Below are 21,028 nucleotides of genomic sequence, written 5' to 3' on the forward strand. Positions count from 1 at the left end.
CTGAGGAAGAGGGTGAGGAATAAGCAGAGGAAGCAGGAAAGAAAGGAGTATCCCTTTTGGACGTACAAAGCTGAAGTGCAAGGGAGAACATTCAAGAGTTAATTGCAGATAAGCAAGATGATTTGGACTTACGAAAAGAGGAAAAGAGATGAACAGCAACAAGACATCAGCAAAACATGGCAGGAAAGACTGATAGAAGCAACGAGGGAGCAGAGAGGAGCAGGGTAGATAGAGAAGAGAAGCTGTCCCAGGACAGACCACAGAGGGACATCAGAGATGGGAGGAAAAGAAAGGGATGAAGTATCCGCAGAGAGTGTGATATGAAAAGTATTTCGCTGTATTTATTTATTTGTTTATTTATTTTGTCTCATCAAGAACATTTTAGCCAGAAATGTTTTTCATACCCACAGACTCAGTAAAAGGGCAGCTTAAGATTGATAGTATACATAGACAATGCTGGTAGCAGTAAGTTCTTGTTCATATGGAGCCAGAATGCAGGACAGGTGGGTATATAGAAGGCAGAAGTAGAGCCACGAATGAGCATTTCCAGAGATACCAAAGACAGAGTGGAGAAGAGTATTTTCATTCACAAATCTATATTATGAGTGACACAAATGGAGATAAAGCATTGGCAACGCGAACAGATCTGCCAGTGACTGTCAACGTATTGGCTTTGTCAATTGTTTTGTTTTATCCTGATTTGCGTAAAACTTTATTTTGAGGAGCTGCAAGGGACTCGCCAATATAAAACAAAACATTTGGCCTAAAAAGCACACTTTGTCATAGAAGTCCCCGGTATTGATGTAGTCGAGATTTTAGTTGCTGACCGTCATGTCACAAAAGCCACCTACATGAGACAGTTTATGGCGGCCTTTTAGTTCTTGTTTCCGTACATCTTCCGCTTTTAAATGTGTCCTTAATCTGGTCTTCCCTTTATTTTATGGTTGTCTTGGTCTCTATTAGTGGTCAAAAGGATATCCTAATTTTAAATTTTTACAATAACATTCCTCGGGCCTCCTTATGGGTCATCTGGAAGAGCTAACAGACTTCATAGATTCTTCACATGTTTTGCAGAATAGTGATCCAATTATTCTATGGGTGGGCGATTTCAATACTCCTCTGTGTAGCAAAGAACATATGGACCTATGTGCCTTTCCTACTGAAGGCAGAGAGTCAGTAATTCATTTTAACCATACTTCTGAAGGAGATGCCTTAAATCTTTTTACTTGTAAATTTGATCTGGTTCACGTTACCGAGAAATTGCCCCCCGTCGCCTGTAACACACCAACCTTTACAGGGAACTTGAGGGGGAGTACTATTGACTTCATACTTATCGGCTCTTCCGATTTTTATTTAATTCAAGAATTTAAGATTACGCCTCATTGTGCGAGCGATCATAACCCCCTTAGCATTATATTGGACCTAAAAATTATCCATGCTTCCAAGATTAAACGCTTGAGCGCTGCTACTGTTTATAACCCAAACTGTGGCATACGTTTAAAATGGGACAAAATAGATCAAAAAATTTTTAACCAGGAAATTGTAAGAAGTAGCTCTGACTCGATTCATATGTGTTTGTCCCAGCAGTTAGACCCTGACCGCATAGTGCGTGAATTTGAATCTTTAATTACTGACATTTCACGCGCCCTGGTGGTGGACAGGCCCGCGAAGGGGCCGGTGGCCCACAGATGGTTCGATTCTGCATGCTCATCCGCCCATAAAAAACTTAAAGACGCACTTGAAGCAGTTCCTCTTTCCCGCCAACTAGTTAAAATAGCTAGAGCCGATTATAAGGCTGCCCTTGACAAACGGAAATCAGAAATTAGGTCTAGGGCCTGGGACGAACTTTTGGCTGCATCCGAGCAGAAGGATACTTCTAAATTCTGGAAAGTGATAAATCACTCTTACTTTTCTGACAACAACTCTTTGGCCAATGACTGTCTTATTGCTGAGGACGTCTGGCTAACTCATTTTAGGAAAGTCTTCTGCTCAGGAACTTATGAGATTTCGCATGTAAATCCTTCTGCACTTTTTATTTTAGACTCCAAAACTAATATTATTTTTGTTCTCCATGAGGTCAAAAATGCTATTGATAGATCAAGGCAGGGAAAGGCTCCTGGCCCCGATGGGGTTCCCGCCGATCTTTTTAAATCTGAAATTGACCTCTGGGGTCCGTTAGTTACAAATGTGTTGAATAGTGTGGTAAATAGTAACGTTCCCCTCTCATGGAAATCGGCTATTATTGTCCCCATCTTCAAAAAAGGAAACAGACAAGATCCTTCTTGTTACAGACCAATTTCCCTTATCGATTCGACGGCAAAGATTTTAGGCAGTGTGATCCTGTCCCGCTTAGAAGATTGGGTGTCCGAGGCCCAGATTTTATCTCCTATTCAATTTGGTTTTAGACCTGGTGTTGGCACAGTTGAGCAAGTCTTAAACTTGCAGCTGATACTTAGTAAATATGTGATAGTCAAAAAAGAGTCTATTCATATGGCTTTCATTGATCTAACCAGTGCCTTTGATATGGTTAATAGGTCAAAGTTATGGCAAATTCTGGAAGTCTTAGGCTGCGATCCGGCTCTTTTGGAGCTTATTAAACACCTACACACAGACCTAACGATTTCCGTTCAGGCCGGCTCACATGGGCAAAGAACCTCCCCCATCCTGTCAACTAGGGGTGTAAGGCAGGGATGTATCTTAGCCCCCTTTCTTTTCCTGATATACATAAATGGGCTCTATGATTCGCTGATAAAACATGCTAAGGACGTACCGAAGATGGGCCAGAGATTACTTCCAGTTTTATTATATGCTGACGACGCAGTTTTAATCACTCGCACTGCAAATGGTTTACAGGGACTTGTGGATGTATTTTATAATTTTATGTTGAATCTTGATCTGAAAGTAAATTACACCAAGACCTTTGTTATGACTTGTGGCCCACGTAACACAAAGTCCAAACAATTTACCATGGGAGGGCACACTCTTAACAAGGTCAAAGAATTCTGTTATCTAGGCATGTACATGAGTTCCTCTTTGTCCTGGAAGACACATATTAATTTTAAGCTCCAACAGTTGATAAGGAATAATGAAGCAATCTTTCGCTTTTCAAATAAACTAGGGCACAGACCCCCTGCACAGATAAAAACTCTTTACAATTCTAAATGCACTGCATCAGTTCTTTATGGGGCAGGCGTCTGGGGCTATAATAAAATACCGTCTCTTCAGAGTGTTGAAAATAAATTCCTGCGCAGATTACTGTTGGTCCCAAAATGCATTGCAAACATAACCTGCCACGAAGAACTTGGTCAGCGCTTTTTGGAGGATAGGGTCTTTATGGCTCCCCTATTGCTCTGGATCAGATGTTGGTCAAACCCTATGGCAAGTTTGGTCCGAGACTGTATCTCTCATTGTCTACAATTGGAAAATTCAAATAGGATTCCCTGGCTTATGTTTCTGCAAAACTCTTTTGAGAATCTAGGGCTTAGATACATGTTTGATGATCCCCATCTGTTAACCACAAATCTAGGTCTGTCTTGAAGTCTACTTACTCCGAGCATATATCAGAACTGAGATTTTATAGTTCTCTGAAATTGAAATCTTTTGATTCCTACTCTCGGATTGTGACTGTTCCATGCCTTGAACCCTATTTGACTTGGTATTCAAGTTTTAGAATAATTTCTTTTTTAACACTTTTTAGACTTAATCTAATTCATTTTAAGGTAGCTTTCCCCGAACCATGTTTTTGGAAAAAGGACTTACCACTTTGTCCCTGTGACTCCAAATCAACTCAGAGCACTTTGCACTTTTTTCTTTTTTGCCCTTTATATGCTGCTCCTAGAGGGGCTTTCATTTTACCCACGTTACGTCTTCTTAGACCCATTCACTATAAGGAAGCCTTACTGTATCTTCAGAGATTGCCAGATATCCAAATTTGTCACTATGTATTAGACTTTGTTACAGCTTCTCTAAGTATTAGGAAAATGCTTACTCCTTTTTAAAATAAAATTATGTGTACGTATAGTATATTATTTTAAGCTAATATTTGTACTTTTCTGATTTTGTGATTTTGTGATTTTTAATCATGCCTAGTATATTTATCTGTTTATGTCAAGGGGTTTCAGATTGGATGCTCATGCGGTGTTTTTAGTAATGGTTTTAAGTCTTATTTTATCTTATATTATTTACAGACTGGTAAATGTGTCTTGGTTTGCACTTTTATTGCAATTGCCGAATAAAGTTTTTGACTGACTGACTGACTGACATGTTAAACAAAGCACTAATGGTTTCAATGTAGAAGTTGCAATTACACGTCTTTATTAATTGACATTTGTTTATGATATAGAGTTTGGCATAGGTGGCATTTGAAATAAATTGAATGGTAGAAGGATTAAACTGATATCAGGATGTAATTTAGAATCTAGACTAAGAATATATTGAAACAAGATTGAACTTTTAATGATTAATGATTTAAAAAGGCATATAAAAATAGAGAAATTTAGTTCCACATTATACTAATTGAAATGCATTAACAGTCTCTTTTCGTTTAAAGTGATGAAGTATTATTAATGTTGAATTCATAAGATTGCATATTAAATAGGTTTATTAAAACATAATAATTAAATGTATTGCTATAATTCAATCGTGTTAGCTTAAGTGAGGCCTCTTGATTCTATTTCTCGTGACTGTGCAGAAAATGTTGATTCCTTCCTTAACGTGAGCTTTCTTTTAGACTTCTTTCCGATGAGAAGACAAGGTTTGGTAATAGACCCCTATTGCTTTTGAAATAGAGAGAAATGAAACAATGTCCTTGAATGTAGAACATCCTGAAACCTGGATTGTTATCATATACAATTGTTCCAAACTTGTGTGGAACCAAATGGATGGGAGAAGTTTTCATGACAGACTTGGGAAGATTTATTGATGTTGCAGTTTAGAGTTGTGTGATCGATTTCTATTGGATGACGCCCTTTCAACGTAATGTGGACTGTCACCTCTGATGACTCAGAATACTGTATGTGTTTTAATATACCAATGACCTATTGGACTTTGGTCAGTTATTCAGACTCTCCAGACCCCTGCTGATGAAGAACCCCACATGCTGTGCCCCTTGGAGAGGTATCTTCCTCTCTGCTGTTGCCCCTTTGGAATGCCTCATTGAGACTTAGAAGCCTTTCTTCTGACATGCTGATGTTTTGTCTTTTTTATCTATCTTTTGTCCACAATAACTAGCAGCTTGCTGCCTGAGATTACCATTTCGAAATTATTTTTTTGCTCTTTTTGTATTTGCCCCACATGTGTTCTGCCCCACACATGTCTTTCACTGATTCAGCCAATTGTAGGGTTTCCATGTGCCCAGCTAAATTATGACTCTGCTAAATTGAATTGACTGATGATTGCTAAGCGTGAGCAACACTTGATTTCTGCATCACAGGTAGTCCTGTTAATCACTTGTATTATTCTTCTTGAATGCTTAGTTTTGTTAATATTAGTCCGCCTGAACTTACTTTGTCGCCTTGGACAACCCTTGGTTACCTGTATTTTTATCACCTTGTCTTGCAAATTGTCGCATGACTTTGAGCTTGAGTTTGTAGTAAATCCCGTAACGTTATTCTTGACTGGAGTTGTTTTTCCATGGCCACATTGGCCATGGTGTGCAACTTAGCTGATTTAGTGTAGAAATTTGTTGGTGGTTCTACCACACCCTGTCGCAGGGTCTAAAGATCCATCAACCTCGAAGAGCACTGATTCTTGCGAAGGATAAAAATGCTCCAGCAGATATGGCAGCAGAGGATGGTTTAGTCCCTCAAGGGGAGAGAACCATTCAAGTGTAGTGTTAGGGAGATAGGATTGGCCTCATGTGATTGCCCAGTCCAGAATTTGTCTACTCTGAATTCTGTCAAATGTCCATTCCGAAGACTGATGAATTTCCAGCATAGTGCCAACAAGTGACGGATGTGTGAGTGTTAAAAGGGTTTTGCGCCTGCATTGCTTTTGGCCTGAAGGTTGTGGTAAAGTGTGATGTTGTGAAGTGTTTTGCAGAGTTGTCGTACTCAAAGTGATTGTAGCGTTTGTTGGTCAGAAATGTCCATGGTTATTATTGTTGTTGTTGACAGGTCCTCTGGGGCCTAATATCCCAGGATAATGCAAATGTGTAGAAGACACTTGGGTAATTTATTGTCTGCAGTGGGGTACTTGTCATGAGACGTCATTGACAGAGCCAATAATTTTTCCTTGAGTGAGAGTTATTGGTTGGTAATAAGTAAATCATGAGTGCACATAGAGGATCTGTATCAACTTGAGTGAGAATTGCTGGTCAAGTTTTGGTTGTTGTGTAATTGTGAAAGCTACCGCAGAAAAGCGTATCTCTGTTCAGCTTTCAAGCGTTTGAGTTCCTATCCATAGTGTGCAGACAGGTTGTTGTTTTTTGCTCACAATATTGTGCATTAGGTGTGTGTGAGTGATTGTGTGAGAGACAATTGCGAAGCGACTGCAGTGATGAAAGAAGTAAGTGTGACATTATTTTGTGCCACACTGGAATGGATTGGTTGGTGTGAAGCGGCACTGGTACTAGTGGAGAGTGCCACATTGCTATTGGTTGAGAACGTCAAGAGAAAAAAAAATTGGAATTGAAGTTACTTCCTGATTCAATTGAAATTTATTATGAATAGTTGATTTTGACTGAAAATGAAATTCCTTAATGCATTAAAGAGTGTGTTAAGAGGAGATGTGTTAATTTAAGTTAGAGAGATTATAAAGACACCACTGGAGGAACTCCAGGTTATTATGTGTCATCTGTCAAGGGATTTTGTGCGTGTGTATGGCTTGAACAATGGTGCAATTAACTGAGAAAGAAGGTGCCTTAGCATATTCCTGTTATGGAACATTGAACTTGAGAATTTTAGATCATTTGAGGCAAACACAGTATGAAATGAAATTGCCTCCAAGATCCACACAATTTGAAGTCATTAGTATTTGAGAACTCATAGCATGAGAGAAAATGGTAAACAAATATGAGAACAGAATGCAGAAAGCAATTAAGACTCTTGTCGAAGCTAGATGGGATGCAGGGCAGAAAGTGTGGAGATCAGACATACTTGAGGGAGCCAGAATGTTTTCAGCTATTTCTAATGAAGAAGGTGAAAACTCAAAGTCTAAGACTAGAAAGAAGACAGAAAAAGTAGAACATGCAACAGAATCTGAGGATCAAAAGGCAGCGATATATGAGACTGACTCAGATGATGAGTTTATAAATCAGATCCTGATGAATCGTTCATTTCCGTACCACTCAGTCGAGGTAGGAGCAAGAAATGAAGCAACAGAAAATGTAACCCCGAATGTGTGAACTGCTCAAGTTGCACAGACCCCAAATTAGACAGTGCCAGGTACGCCTGTTAATTCGAAAACACAAGTTCCTGTACTGTATCCACCAGTTCCGAGTGATAATACAGTTCAGCCTATAACAAGTTTATTTGTAAACCAAGTTGTGCCAAATTCTAATGTAAGTTTAATTCACCTTATGTGAATTTGCCTGCACAAAATTGTACCCTACATCAACATGTGCTTTTCCAGTTAGGTCAATGCCTACTGTTACTGCGAGTCAAACAGGACAAAGTTTCAGTTCTGTCTTAAGAGGGCAGACTGCAGGAATAACAATTCCTCACAATCAGACAAATCTTATGTGTCCAAATGCATTAACAGTCCCCTATCTATAGGTCCAGGTCATTTGTATGCTTCAGGTACGTCTGGAGGTAATGCTCAGTCAATAAATGTTCAAACTGTTCCTGACACACTAGTCACATCTTTTGGGAGATCACCTATTGGTATGCAGTGATCAGTATATTCTAACAATTCAGGGATGGGGAGAACAGCTTCTCTTGTTCAATCCTTGACCCCCACTCGAATTGCAGAACCTAACCCAGTGTTAAATCAAGCAGGACTTATCCCTGATGCGAGATTTCCTCGGGGGCCCCCACCTCATTTTATGTCCAGACCTTATCAGTCACCGAATGTACATAGTAACACTCCGCAAGGAGGAGTACTCTTTAATACTCCAGAGAATATGTCAAATTTCAACAACCCGAATAAACAGAATGTAGGACAAGTAAGAGCAGAAGTACCACGGAGAAATAACAAATGTTTGCAAAGTTTCAAAGTATAACAGTTGACAGATGGGTTTAATAATTTGAGTCCTCAAGGTGCAACAGGTATGACAAATTGCAATGCCAGCGACTACATAAGTATTTAATAGAACTATTGTGAGTGCATGTGCTCTTTGTGAAAGTTAGGTTGGTCAATGACGAAAGTGGGTTGACCTACTGCTACATGCTATATGGTATATATTGATTTAAAAAAGGGAAAATATATTTTCTAACACCAGTCCTAAAAAAACATATTTTCAGGTCTAATCTAGCACTATTTCACTTCCATTCCCTTAAGCAGTTATTCAGCACTTTTTACACCACTCCACGTCTAAAGAAAATAAGAAAATAACAGAGAGCCCTTTTGAGGATGTGAAAATATTGACTTTATTTATACAAAAATAAATATCAGTTGAGAAATAAAAAAGAAACAAAACAGGTCTAAACAAGCTTCTCCAATTTCCTCTTAAGTGGTCTGATAAGTAACTGGCTTTAGCATAAAAAAGCTCACTAGTGTGCGCAGGAGAAACAAAGGTTTGGGGAAATGGTTACTAAAGCGGATGGAAACATGGAGTGAACAAAATGTATATCTCTCACTCCAATAGGAACACCAACAAATCTCTTTTTTAACACGCACACACAGGGGGATATTCACTTACACACTGCATAAAAATTACAAGTTAAGCTAAATATTGCTTTCCTCTAGACATTGCCAGCGAAATGCATACTCTAATTTATGCAATGCTGCCATTTTGAATCGGGAAGAGAAACTTCAAAAGCACAGAATGTTATACCTGTGCACAAACATTTCCTCAATTAGTTTTTGTCTGAAACTTACCTTCCCCAAGTTTGATGTAAATGTTTCTCGACATTTTTAGCTCAGTGAATGAGGTAACTGCGACATAATGCTTTTTAGCCCAATGCAAGAGATGTTCGTTTCCCTGAGGAAGCTGTTTTTCCTCCGTGTGTGCCGTCAACGAGAAATTGCCTTCTTCAAAATGCACAACAGAACCCAGAGACACCTGAAGACAAAAAAAAAATCCTTTATGTGGAAAGCATGTGGAGCTAATATTGCTTTAAAGAATTAAATACAGTTCACCTGTGTGACCACAGTTAACAGTCTCATTTGGTAGAAATATTAGTACCTTCTTCACAAGCAGTAATCAGGTTGGAAGCTCAATATACTGTGTGAAATGTGGTGCCCAGATGATGTGAGGCGCTTTAAAAATGGCAGCCTGCAATCAAATGTATCAGTATGTACATGCACTAGTCCCTTTTCCTAACACAACCAACCTGGACATGGGTAAGATACCAAAAATGCTACTTACACCATCCAGTCTTGTTTTCCAAACATTCAATAGAGATTAAAGGCTCCCATAAGACTTGAAAAGACTATAAACTATCAAGAAAGTGCTTCGGCTCAACAACCTCTAACTCTGGCTGCTGAAAAACAGACAAATTATGAGAAGCATTCAAAGTACCATGAAATAAGTTAAATCCTTAGCAAATGAAAATGCTAACGCCATACTCACGGGTAAGTCCTTTTTGGCAAACTTCTTATGTGAAACAAAACATGTTTTCTGGGAATGACGATCATGCATTAAGAATCTGTCTCAAAGCCCACTGGGAGTTTAAAGTATTGCGTCAGGATTGCAGTTCAAATAACAGCACTTAAGAAAGCCAATGAAGAAATCACAGGAGTTGGATGACGAAGGGCGTTTAAGGACACAGTGAACATAAGGGCGATCATTGTTCATACATAAATTTTAAAAAAGTAGATTACAGAATGGTCAGTCTAGTCTATTGTGTGATCATTGTCAATCGAGTGTGGCTCTTGTTATGTTGAGCAAGATACTTTTGTCCGAAGTGAAAGTCTTCCAAGATCTGTTACATGAGTGTGGGAGCAGAAAGGATAGACTGCATCTACTCATGAAAATGACAAAGATTTGTCAAGACTGTTTAGCCAATTGAAAGATGTACTACAATACTGACTAGATTACTGCAAAGATAGTGTCATTTCTGGTGTTGGAGATAGTGAAGTACAAAATGTGCTGTTCACTGACAAGAAAAGAAACCCTGAATGCGCAGCAGTTCAATTACTTCATTACAGGAAGAGATCTTTGTAACATAGTATTCCTATGAACAGTGGCCAGCCCTGTCCGTCTTTCCTTATATCAATGTTTAAAAATAATTTGCCTAAGAACGGCTTGCAACAGTTTTTCATCCATCCATCCATCACTTCAATTGCCCCGGGCAAAAACTTTTAGTAAACAACATAATAAATGGGATAAGGGACGCAAGTCCTAATTTTTACACAAATTTAAAATGTGTAAGAGGCCGGATGGAAATACTCGAAAGGGCAATAAGAAATACAAATAACACACGCAAACAGCAAAATGATTAAAAAGAGTTATTGTTCCTTGGAAAGTACAAATACTTTCCCAGCACAAGAAAATATTTTATAATCCAGATCTTGTAATGAAACAGTTGACTTTACTCGATTCAGTTCAATCACGGCCCTCAAGCTAATCTCGACTGCTGAGCATCCACTGACCAAGGCGCAATCAAGGTGCCAGATATTGGCAGCACCAGGCTGGAAACAAACGTGCTGTGATATTTTAATCTTTTGCCATTAAATACAAAAACAATGATTACTTTCTAAAAAAAGAAGGTGTTCACGTCTGGAAAGGGGTGGAATCCAGATTGTACTCATCAGTGTACACCTGAGTGCTAAAGTGTGCAAAAATCACAGCCCCGGTCCCTTCCAAAACTATTTGTTTGAGATATGACCAAATCCAATTTTGATTTTACATCGAAATAAACATCTTGCAATTACAACCAGAACAATTTCCTGTGAAGTAATATGTGCGCTTTATTTGAAATCCTGGACGCCTTCAGCGTTTCCAAGTTCTTACGCTGGCTGGCACTGTGCTTCCTCTTGCATCTCACTGGTCTCCCAGCTGAGCGCTCCGCTAACATCTGGGCCCGCTTAGCAAGTGATTGCAAATGGAGTCTCCTGATTTCCCGTAAAAACTAGTCACAGGAAAAAAAATTGCTCTCTTATGTTTTAGCAAGGATTGGCAGGCATCCAAAATATAAGCAAACCATACAACTAAGGGCTTCATCGGGATACCACAAGCAAATATTTAAACTGTATTTTTGGAACGCAGAAGGGTGTGAGACATAGCAGAACGTGTACACCCCTGCATTCAGTGTCTAAATCTATCTTTCCATTGCACTAGACTTCTTTATACTTTAGCTTCAAAATAATGCACAATATTTATCTCAAGTATCCAGTGAGCAGCACTCAGTCCTGAAGGAAGCTATGCATATGGGGCCAGCAAGCCTCAACCGCATGGATTTATGGCTGGATTCTCCATGCAGGACATATGGAGACATGGGCTGCTCTCCCAGCACTCACCCAGCAGTGAAAGCACCTCTGGAGAAGCAGTGCACAATTTTATTTCAGAAACACTGATGATTTGCTAGGGGAGAGATGTAAACTCATGTTTTATGCCAAAGCATATAAATTGAGAGTCCCTTCAGAACTGTCTCTAAACCCTAAGGCGTGTAGCCCATATTTTTGAAGAAGTGTGAGAAAAAATTAATAATTTGGCTCCATATTTAAGAATGCTTTCTTGGGACAGATTAGAGATTCCCCACAAATACTCTTAATTTACATTTGCTCTCTGCTCTCACCCAGTTGGTGGGCTAGAGGGCTGGTTGTAACATATTTTCCAAGGGTGCTTTAATGTCCCAGTCCAGTCTTGATGGTGATATTCCTAAAGTTGAGAGGAATACCAGACAAGTGGCACACAAAATGTCACTGCTGCTGGTTAGAGGCGGACACCACCGTTTTCTGCATCTGAATGACTTCCATGCAGTCGGGGAATGATAACTCGGACGCGCAGTTATTGCACAAATGCTGCGTCACACCTTAGATTAAGCAGTTATTCGAAGGAACTGCACCGTACTCGCAGACAACAATTTGTCTGCATATTAGTGACAATGTTACGTTTTTTTGTTTGCTGATATGGGCAAGCATCGGCAGCCCGGTGTTTGCTAAACTAATCCGGGATTCTGCTAGAAATTCAAGCCGAAGTAATTAGAATAAATGCGCTTCTTATCACAATACGAAGTATCATGTTTCCAAAACACTTTTAGCTGCTAGGGGCTGGCGATGACGTCAAATAAGAGCTATCTAAGGATTAAAAACGCCGACAAGTCCGACAAGGTTTGTACTGACGCACATATCAAGGCCTCTTCTGTTATGGATAGTGCTGGTTAAGTAACACAGATTAACTGTAAACCTGTATGGCTCGTGACAAATTACCTGAAGGTGAACAGACTGGAATTCTGAAGGGAAAACGCTAACAGCTCCACAGTTTAACAAAACACGCGGTAAAGCGGCCTTACATAAGGCCTGTGGAGCATGCTCAAAGAAAAGATAAAGAAGATATATATGTATAACCCAGTATTGGGTGTTTAATTGTTTCAAGCACTAGCACCCCCTTCAGGCATCAAAAGAGTGTTGCATGTACATCACGGCGTTTTTAAAAAAACTCGACTTTACGCAACCTCCCGTCAGAATCTCAGTCTGACAGAGCAGATTATGCTCCGTCACTGTCCTCGCCAAGATATTTGAATCAAGCTGTTACAGAGGCCCCGCATTCTTCGTCCCACCGTGACAGAGGCCTTCAGATCCTTTACCTCTTAAGCTCCAAGGTGGCTGATCTCTGCACAATGATTTTTTTTTCAAATGTTTACACTGAGCCTCTTAAGCATGCCCAAGACATGCCCAAGACTCCCAATAGCCAAGTTAAGACCAGAAATTAAGTAGTCTAAAAACAGCACACAGGATGTTCTGAATTGAATGGAGCTTCTTTTAGTGTCATTTTGCATTCATCCTTGAATATTCAAGACAGTCTGTCTGACAGGTGAGCTTGTCAATATAAAACACCGCAATGACTGACCAATAACATCTTCCTCTATTGAGATTTCCAGGAACCTTCAAAGTAAGAAACAGTTCTCCTAATATGTCCCAAACACCAAGACAACAAACCCTCTTCCAGTCTTTCTAAGTGGCACCCCGAAACTTTGTAAACACTTTCTGACTGGAACTTCAACGTGTCCCTTCCTTCTCTCCCCTCACCCCTCACGCAGGAAGGGGCTTAAAACCAAGGGTATAATGAACTTCGGTTTGGAGAGCAGCTTCGCAAGAATTTCAGAGAACATTCAGAGATTCGGCTTAAGCTGAATACTGACATCATCCACTTGCTGCAGAGTTAATATCCTCTTTACTTGTAGTCTGCATCTCGCTTATCGACCAGCTTTGCCTCCGCCGTAAAAAAGCGCTTATTCATGAACTGTGACGGTGTGTGCTAGTTGGGTAATTGTGGCCCTGTCAGAAACCGGGCAGGCCACAACAACGCCCATTTCAACCGTTGTAGCCAATCATAAAGCTGCCATTTCCCACCTCCTTTAAAGATCACAGGTGATGTAGGCACAGGCCGCTCCCCATAAAGAGCGTGGCTCACACAGCATTATTGGAAGCCTGACATGCAGTGCTTAATTTGTAAAAGAATAATTGCTGAAGCCCAAAGTTTTTCTCATAAGCCCACCATCAGGTCAGTAATTCCCGAATACCAGGGATACCTGGCCATCATTCCACTTAATATATTTTTATCTGACACTCCCTTTACCCCACCCTTTCACGTTGTCATCCTTGCTTTCTATCTTTGTCATGTGTCCCGGTTTTTCTCTTCTTCGTCCTTTCTTCCTTTTATGCCTTTCTCTCTCGTTCTTGGTTTATATCTGAAAATGGAAAATAAGCCCCGGTTCCCCAAAATGAGTGGCGGTGGGCCCCACGTGCAACCACCGGCACATCACTGCTAGTGTAACTCGGGGCGTTGGCTTGTGGCAGCCTCGTGTCCAGTCCCAGAGAGCATTGGGTGCTCCACACCATTCCTGGGGGAAAATAGTCAGAGCAGAGAATGTCAGACTCCAAAGGTCACCAAAGAAATGAACCCCAGGCAAGGAAGTCCAGAGCACAAAGAAAGCCCTGATGCTGCACGAATACACCAGAATGTCTGATTGAATGTAAATCGGTGTTGTGGACCACGTTAAAGTTGCAAACAATATTTAAAAACTGTGAATATTTTCAAATGTTTCGAGCAAGGCATAATACCCAGAGCAAACTTCTCATCTTCGTCCGAACAATCACCCTTACTCAAAGACTTTCAATGTGAGACGAGAAAAAGCTATCGTAAGGGCAACTTGGCAGTGCCACATATGGCAGGTTGCCCAATGTACTAATATATATTTTAGTGGAGCTTTTACGATGTCTAATAATGGTTCATCGGACATTATATGGTTGTACAGCAGTAGAACAGAAGAGGGTATAAAAATAGGTAAACACCAGTCAGACACCATTAAGCATGCCCAAGAAAAAAACAACCGTGGGGGCACTCTGTAAATAGGATAAGATGACAGCATAAAATAATGCAACGTTTTCGATTAGAGACTCAAGGGTGGCGATATATACAGTAAAAAAGATATGCTCATTAATATATGTAAATATATCAAAACATATGTAATATCCGTTTAGTCGGCAGCATTCAAGGGTAGGGTAATTAAGAATGATATACATTTTCAAGATACATTTACAACCATTTCAGTGTGTCGCAAGACAACTTCAGTCAAGCATGAGTGTTTTTTGTTTTTTTAGCATGCAGCACTTTTGATGGTGGGACTTTTTAAAGTTATGTTTATTGTCGACGAAAGTCGAAAACAGACGAAAATAAGATGCTTGAAGCAATAAAATGCTTCCGCAGACCGCCACATGGGTACAGTATGAACTTAACACAACTTCCAAATTAAGGGCCTGATTTAGATTTCAGCAGACTGGTTACTCTGTCACAACGAGATAGATATCCCATAAGAAATAATTGGATTTATATTTCGGCAGACAAGATATCTGTCATCGTTTTGATGAAGAAGCCCGTCTGCCGAAAATCAGACCCTAAATTTTCAGTGTTTTCAACAAAATCTTTTGCACCTAGAAAAAGATGCTTCGGACAGGTTACCCTGTAAAGCCGGCTTAGAAAAGAAAAGGAGGGGGAGGGCAATGGAAAAGAAAGGTGTAGGTAAATAGATAATACCAAGAGAGGGTTTTCTCTAACCAAGAAATTGAAAACTCCTCAGTATAATACTAAATCAACAATCCCTCATGTATCTAAAATCAGTATTAGTGTGTGGCATTCAGAGGTGGAGGGAAGAAGAAGCAGCTAGAAGAGTATTTTAAGATAAGCTGAGAAGAAACTTCAAGATTGCGCATGATTGGCCAAATATGATCTGGCTGCCTCAAGGTTAGTAAAGGCATATTGCCTGTTCATTTTGGCAGGACTCCAAATCAAAGTCGACAAGCCTGATGCAAAAGTGTCTTTTCTTACTTTCTGAAAGTGCTGCCTTTTTCACAAGGCTTAAGGGCTGAAGACAGGCAACAGAAGAACTTGCTTGTCCTCAATTTGCAGGACTCCTGTCAAGGTGGCCCGCCTTCTTCAGCATAAATCACCATTACCATGCCACCATTAAGATTTGGGTCTCCATACGCAGGGAAAGTCAGAAGATAAAAGCCTTGATCAGTAACACTGAGTCACAGCAGTTCGTATCCTTCACCACCACATTCTCCTCCAAACGGATGGGTGGGTGTAAACCTCATTAACCTCCAATTCAAACCCCCTTTTAATTGTTGAGGGTCTAAAAAAAATAGTTTTTGACCAGGTACACCACCAGGGAGGTACCTCACTTGAAATACAACAATTTTTAGACTTCTGTGCTAAGAAGATCATCTGTGGAGTACCCCAAACTCAGCCCATCCCTCTTCAACACCTACATGACCCCCCGGCCGTCACCGTCAGATGAGATGGACTCAACATCATCGCCTACACCAACGACACATTGCTCATCCTCTCACTTTTCGAAGATCACTCCACCACAAAAGCTAACTTCCACAGATGCATGATGAACGTAGCGGACCGGATGAAGGACACTGTCTCAAACTTGACACAGCAAAAATGGAAGTCCTCATCTTTTTTTTGTACAACACCTCACCAAGGACAGACACCCCAACAGACCACACCCGCAACCTCGGCATCACTGTTGATAGCAAGCTATCCATGAAGAAATAAGTTGAAGCAGTCTCATCCGCCTGCTGCCACACCCTTCGTATGCTCCACAAGATCTTCAGGTGGCTCCCACAGCAGACACCAGGAGGACCATCACACAGGCCCTCATCACCAGCAGACTAGACTACAGAAACACACACTACATAGGAATCACGACACGCCTCCTGAAGAGATTCCAGACAATACAAAACTCTGCAGCAAGACTCGTACTCGACCTCCCCTGAAGGACCCACATCACACCGCATTTAAAAAAACTACACTAGCTCCTGATTCAGAAGAGAGGCCAGTTCAAGATGCTGACCCACGAATTCAAGGCCCTGCACAATGAAGGACCAGCACACATCAACAACGCCTGACCTTCCACCACCTGACCAGACACCTCTGATCAGCTTCCCTCTACCTCGCAGACACCCCAGGATCCATTGAGCCAACAGCAGAGGACACTCCTTCTTGCACCTGGCAGCCAAGTCTTGGAAAAACCTCCCCCTGCACCTCAGGACCGCACTGTCACTCCAGTGATTCAGAAGAGAACTAGAGACCTGGATATTCAAATGATCATTCCTCCACGCAGCAGCATACATCTCCAGCACCTCAAGACCCTCACAAGTGATCTGCCGCACTCTATAAATGTTTGATTGATTGTTTTTTGTCAGCAGCGTAGCCATCTACCCAATGTAGATCCACTGTGACTGCTGATGTCTTCACACCAGTTATTCTGCCATCACTCAGATGTATCGTTGCCCCCACCACTGCAATTAGTTTCTCAATTTTCCCCAATTGCGTGGTGCTACCATCTGGTGCCATCATTAGCACTTTTTCTTCGTTGAGCTGCTGGACTACTTCTCAATCATCAGCTGGGCCTTTTTCCACTCTACCCAGATGGCACAATCCAGAAATAGTCCCTCCTCTCACTGACCGAGTGCATGATTCAGAGGTTGCCCCAGTTTACCTAACCTCTTCCTCCAAATCAGGGAGATCTTTCCCATAGTAAACAGCAACCACCAGCTGTCTACCACCCAAAGAGAAAGAGATTTGCTCCTGTAACCAGTGACATCCATGTCCTGGCTGCATTTCCTGCCCATCATGCACCTACTTTGCTTTTGTGGCTCGCGGGAGGGGGAAGGGGCAGGGGCAGCGTGGCTGGGGGGGGGGGGGGCGGAGGGTGGGAGCATGTCCAAAAAAAGAAATAAATAAAAAAATTTAAACGTACTTGTTTCACTCCTCCGCACCACCTCCAAACCGCACTTCATCTGCAGGGACAGGCTCAGGCTCCCTGCCTACCCTGCGGCCAATCCTACTGCTGCTTTCATGCTGCTGACAGCATGAAAGCAGCAGTAGAATTGGACGGAGCGCCCTGGCTGGACGCTCCGAGGCAGAATGGGAGCCTCTGCCTGCTCTCTCTAATCTGGCACTGCGTTGCCAGGTTAGACAGAGCCTACTGCGCATGTATGTTTGGCAGGCTTGAGACGGACAGCCAAACATATATGCGCACTGAGGGGGAGTGCTATGCACCACCCGTTTGTCCCTGTCACGTCAGTGGCCCCACCCCCTTTTGCAGTAAAAACATAATAAACTTAGTTTGCCAGCTGCTGCTGCAGGTTGTGTGTGTGTGTGTGGGGGAGGGGGTGACGCTCCTCCGCCATAGTGGAGGAGCTGCCCCTGCTACTTTGTATCCTATGACAAGCCTTCACGAAGGGAATCCAGCTCTGCTCACTATGTAAACATTGGTTGAAAGACTAAATTGATGGTACCCACTGATGCCCCCCAGCTGAGAATCCACTGACAATAATTTTGAGTTGAGCAGTGGGATGGCATGGGCATGATAAGACCGTGTGGGAATCAGCCATTGGAGCCCTGTAGGAAATAGCCATAGCAAGCATCTCAATGTCACTCTGAAGGGGACTTTGAGAAACTTGCAAGGTTAAAGGCTCAAATACAAGTCATAGGATGCAATATGCTCAGGACTAAAAATACGGGACTGTTTGAGGGAGTCAAACATGACATGGAGCTACTTGGTAGCTATGTGCTTATTTTGTTTTGTACTGCAGGTAGAGGAGGAGCCACTGCCTCACCCCAAGCATTACACAGCTCAGGTCAGAGAGGGATGAGGTCACAGTCTGCAGAGAATGATCAAGGTAAACAGAGATCCAGTCACTAGTGCACAGAGATTAATGTGTAGCAAGATGCACCCAGAGTGACCCAGGTGGACATGTTATATAAAACTACTTTTAGAGATGCAGAGAGGGAACACTAATACAAAGGAGCATTGAGGCATTCTTCTACCATTCACAATGTTGCTTTTCTTCTACTATTACAGTTGACTTCACTACCGTGCCCCCATTAATGGGAGCAGAGACTGATGGATAACAGTGTTTTGTCCCAACCTGTCTCCAAGAGAGTGCCTAGTATTAGTAGGAAAGAGCAGAGACAGGAACAAAAAGAATGATAATTTAAATCTTCTACCACAAGGAATCTTTATCTCGTATTAGAAACTTATTAATAAACTGTCTAGTAAATATGCAGAAGTCTTTGTGCTGCTGTGTTCAACAGTAACCACTGTCGCCCCCATGTACACATTACTGTGATGCAGAGGGATGTAGATAGCTTACCGTATATTTGGACACATAGGCCCTGATGGCTATCCTGGCAGGGATGTGTCCCTGCCTTCCTTCACATAGGAGGTCAGATGCCTTCTTTTCTGGGTTTTGCCATGCCTGTGACCCCATCTGATGGAGAGTCATGTGATGTGTCGGTACCGTCCGCTTGTGGCTCACCCCTTACAAATCCTGCTCTCAGATCATCCAGGTGAAGAACAGAGACATTAAAGATATCTTACTGTAGTGTCTTAGGTGTTTGGGCCTGCTAAGACTTTGAATGACCTCTGGACAGAAGCCTTTCCATGTCCACCCCAACTCTTAACCTTTCCTTTAACCAACACCTACCTCTCCTTCTCTCTTTCTGTAGCATAAAAGCATCCCTTCTATGGGACTAATGAAAGACTCTGATTGTTTTTTAATGTTACCCGCGCTGGTGGGTCATGATATCAATCCTGGTAGATGGCTCCCAGAAACCATTTATGTGTTGTATCTGTTGTGTCCTTGGGTTGCTCCTCTGCCGTTCCTGGATGAACGCTTCAGTGCAATATCATATGCTGCTTCTCTGTCACTTGTCTCTAGACTCTACATAGCACACTATGACTGACTGCAAAATGGCCAGAACTTTGTCACTCTTAAATATACTCCTCATAGCATGTAAAATGGCTGTTCCTATAATGCAATTGCTGTGAACTGCTATGTGCTATACCTCAGTGGCCTTCTCATGCATATGCCACGGCCGACCATACAATGCCCACTCATAAGGGTTGCTCCCCTATCGCTCCGTGATGACCAATCTGAGAATATGCTATGGCTGGCATTATAATGTCTAGTCCTACGAGATGCTATCTATCACACATATGAGGACTCCTCAAAGTTTATTCCATGGTCCGTGCTATAGTTGATGGAAGTATGCACTTCCGGCGGATATCAACCTTCACCTTTATGCACTCTACTATGCTTATATTCAATGTGGTTAAACTATATGATGCAGACCATTCCAGAGATGGTACATGTCTGCATGCGCATCCTCAAGTAGCCTCACACTGTCTCCACACTCATGCATAGGCAAGCTACAAGACTGAGGCAACATAGTCTAAGAAAGGTCTGCTGTACAAGCATGACATCAACACACGTCCCCCACAGGACACATTGCAGCCAATTCTTTCTAGCCATCTACTCAGCGGCATCTACGGCTTATGATTTCTACCTCTCACTCTTTTTACCTTCAAATCTACACACAGGTGCAGTGTCACTCCACGTTAAGGGCACGTCACTAGCCGTCCTGAAGAACATCAAACCCCTGTCCCCACAGGACACATGACAGACACACCCACGCGCTCTCATCCGTAGCACTCTCAAAAGCAGAGTGTTACCTATCCCTAGATTCGCGTCAGTACTTTGGGAGTACCCCACCGTGTCCAGGCACAGGCATGCGACAATGTCATCTGTACAGAATGGCACTTCCGGGGCTTAGGCACGCATAGATTTCTCAACTGTAACGCAGTCGCTTAAGGCGTTTGAACACAGAGCGCCCTGTAAGCACTGGGCAATTTCCAGCTACCTGACATTAAGATTTTACACACATCATCTTTATTTTACCCCGCCAATTTATTGGTTGTTTTATCAGTAATTTTATAGCTGCAAGTGATCCTTTTTATTCATCCAATATAATAAGTAATTGGGCACTTTCTATGACCGCTTTCTAAGGGCCAGTAATTGCTCCCAGGAGTCCACAGTGAAGTGGGAAAGTTGTATATTTGTGTATCAAGTACAGGCTTTCAGCCTTTGACAACCAGCGCAATTAACCCCTTGCGGAGCGTAGCAAAAGCGATAGGAGTGAGCGGGGGTTCTCTCTTACTTACAAGGAAAAACCTTTGAACTCCAGATGCAAGTCGGTCTGTCTTCACTTTCCATATGAGGCTCCGAGGAGAATTCAGAATGAACACCACAGGTTTTTGATGAATGTGCACTGACGAAATAGGGTTCAAATGCAACGTGACCTAGATAGAAGGAAAAATGAAAAACATGCTTTATTGGGAATGTAGTCATGGAATTGTGCAAGCGCGGCGCTCTTGCTATGTGACCTCTGAAGCATATTTTGCAATTA

The 21,028-nt window shown here is 41.8% G+C and overlaps 1 protein-coding gene across 1 annotated transcript in view; it reads right to left on the bottom strand.

The window, feature by feature from the left end:
• TGFBR3 (transforming growth factor beta receptor 3) overlaps nt 1-21,028 on the bottom strand; it is a 399,166-nt gene that overhangs the window by 184,684 nt on the left and 193,454 nt on the right. Inside the window, exons 3-4 of the mRNA XM_069232346.1 lie at nt 20,784-20,921; nt 8,977-9,160 (exon numbers count right to left, since the gene is read on the bottom strand). Of these exons, the coding sequence (XP_069088447.1) occupies nt 8,977-9,160; nt 20,784-20,921 (322 nt within the window). The remainder of the gene's footprint in view (nt 1-8,976; nt 9,161-20,783; nt 20,922-21,028) is intronic.

This window comes from Pleurodeles waltl, chromosome 4_2 (genome assembly GCF_031143425.1).
Source record: "Pleurodeles waltl isolate 20211129_DDA chromosome 4_2, aPleWal1.hap1.20221129, whole genome shotgun sequence".
In the NCBI taxonomy this organism is placed as follows: domain Eukaryota; kingdom Metazoa; phylum Chordata; class Amphibia; order Caudata; family Salamandridae; genus Pleurodeles; species Pleurodeles waltl.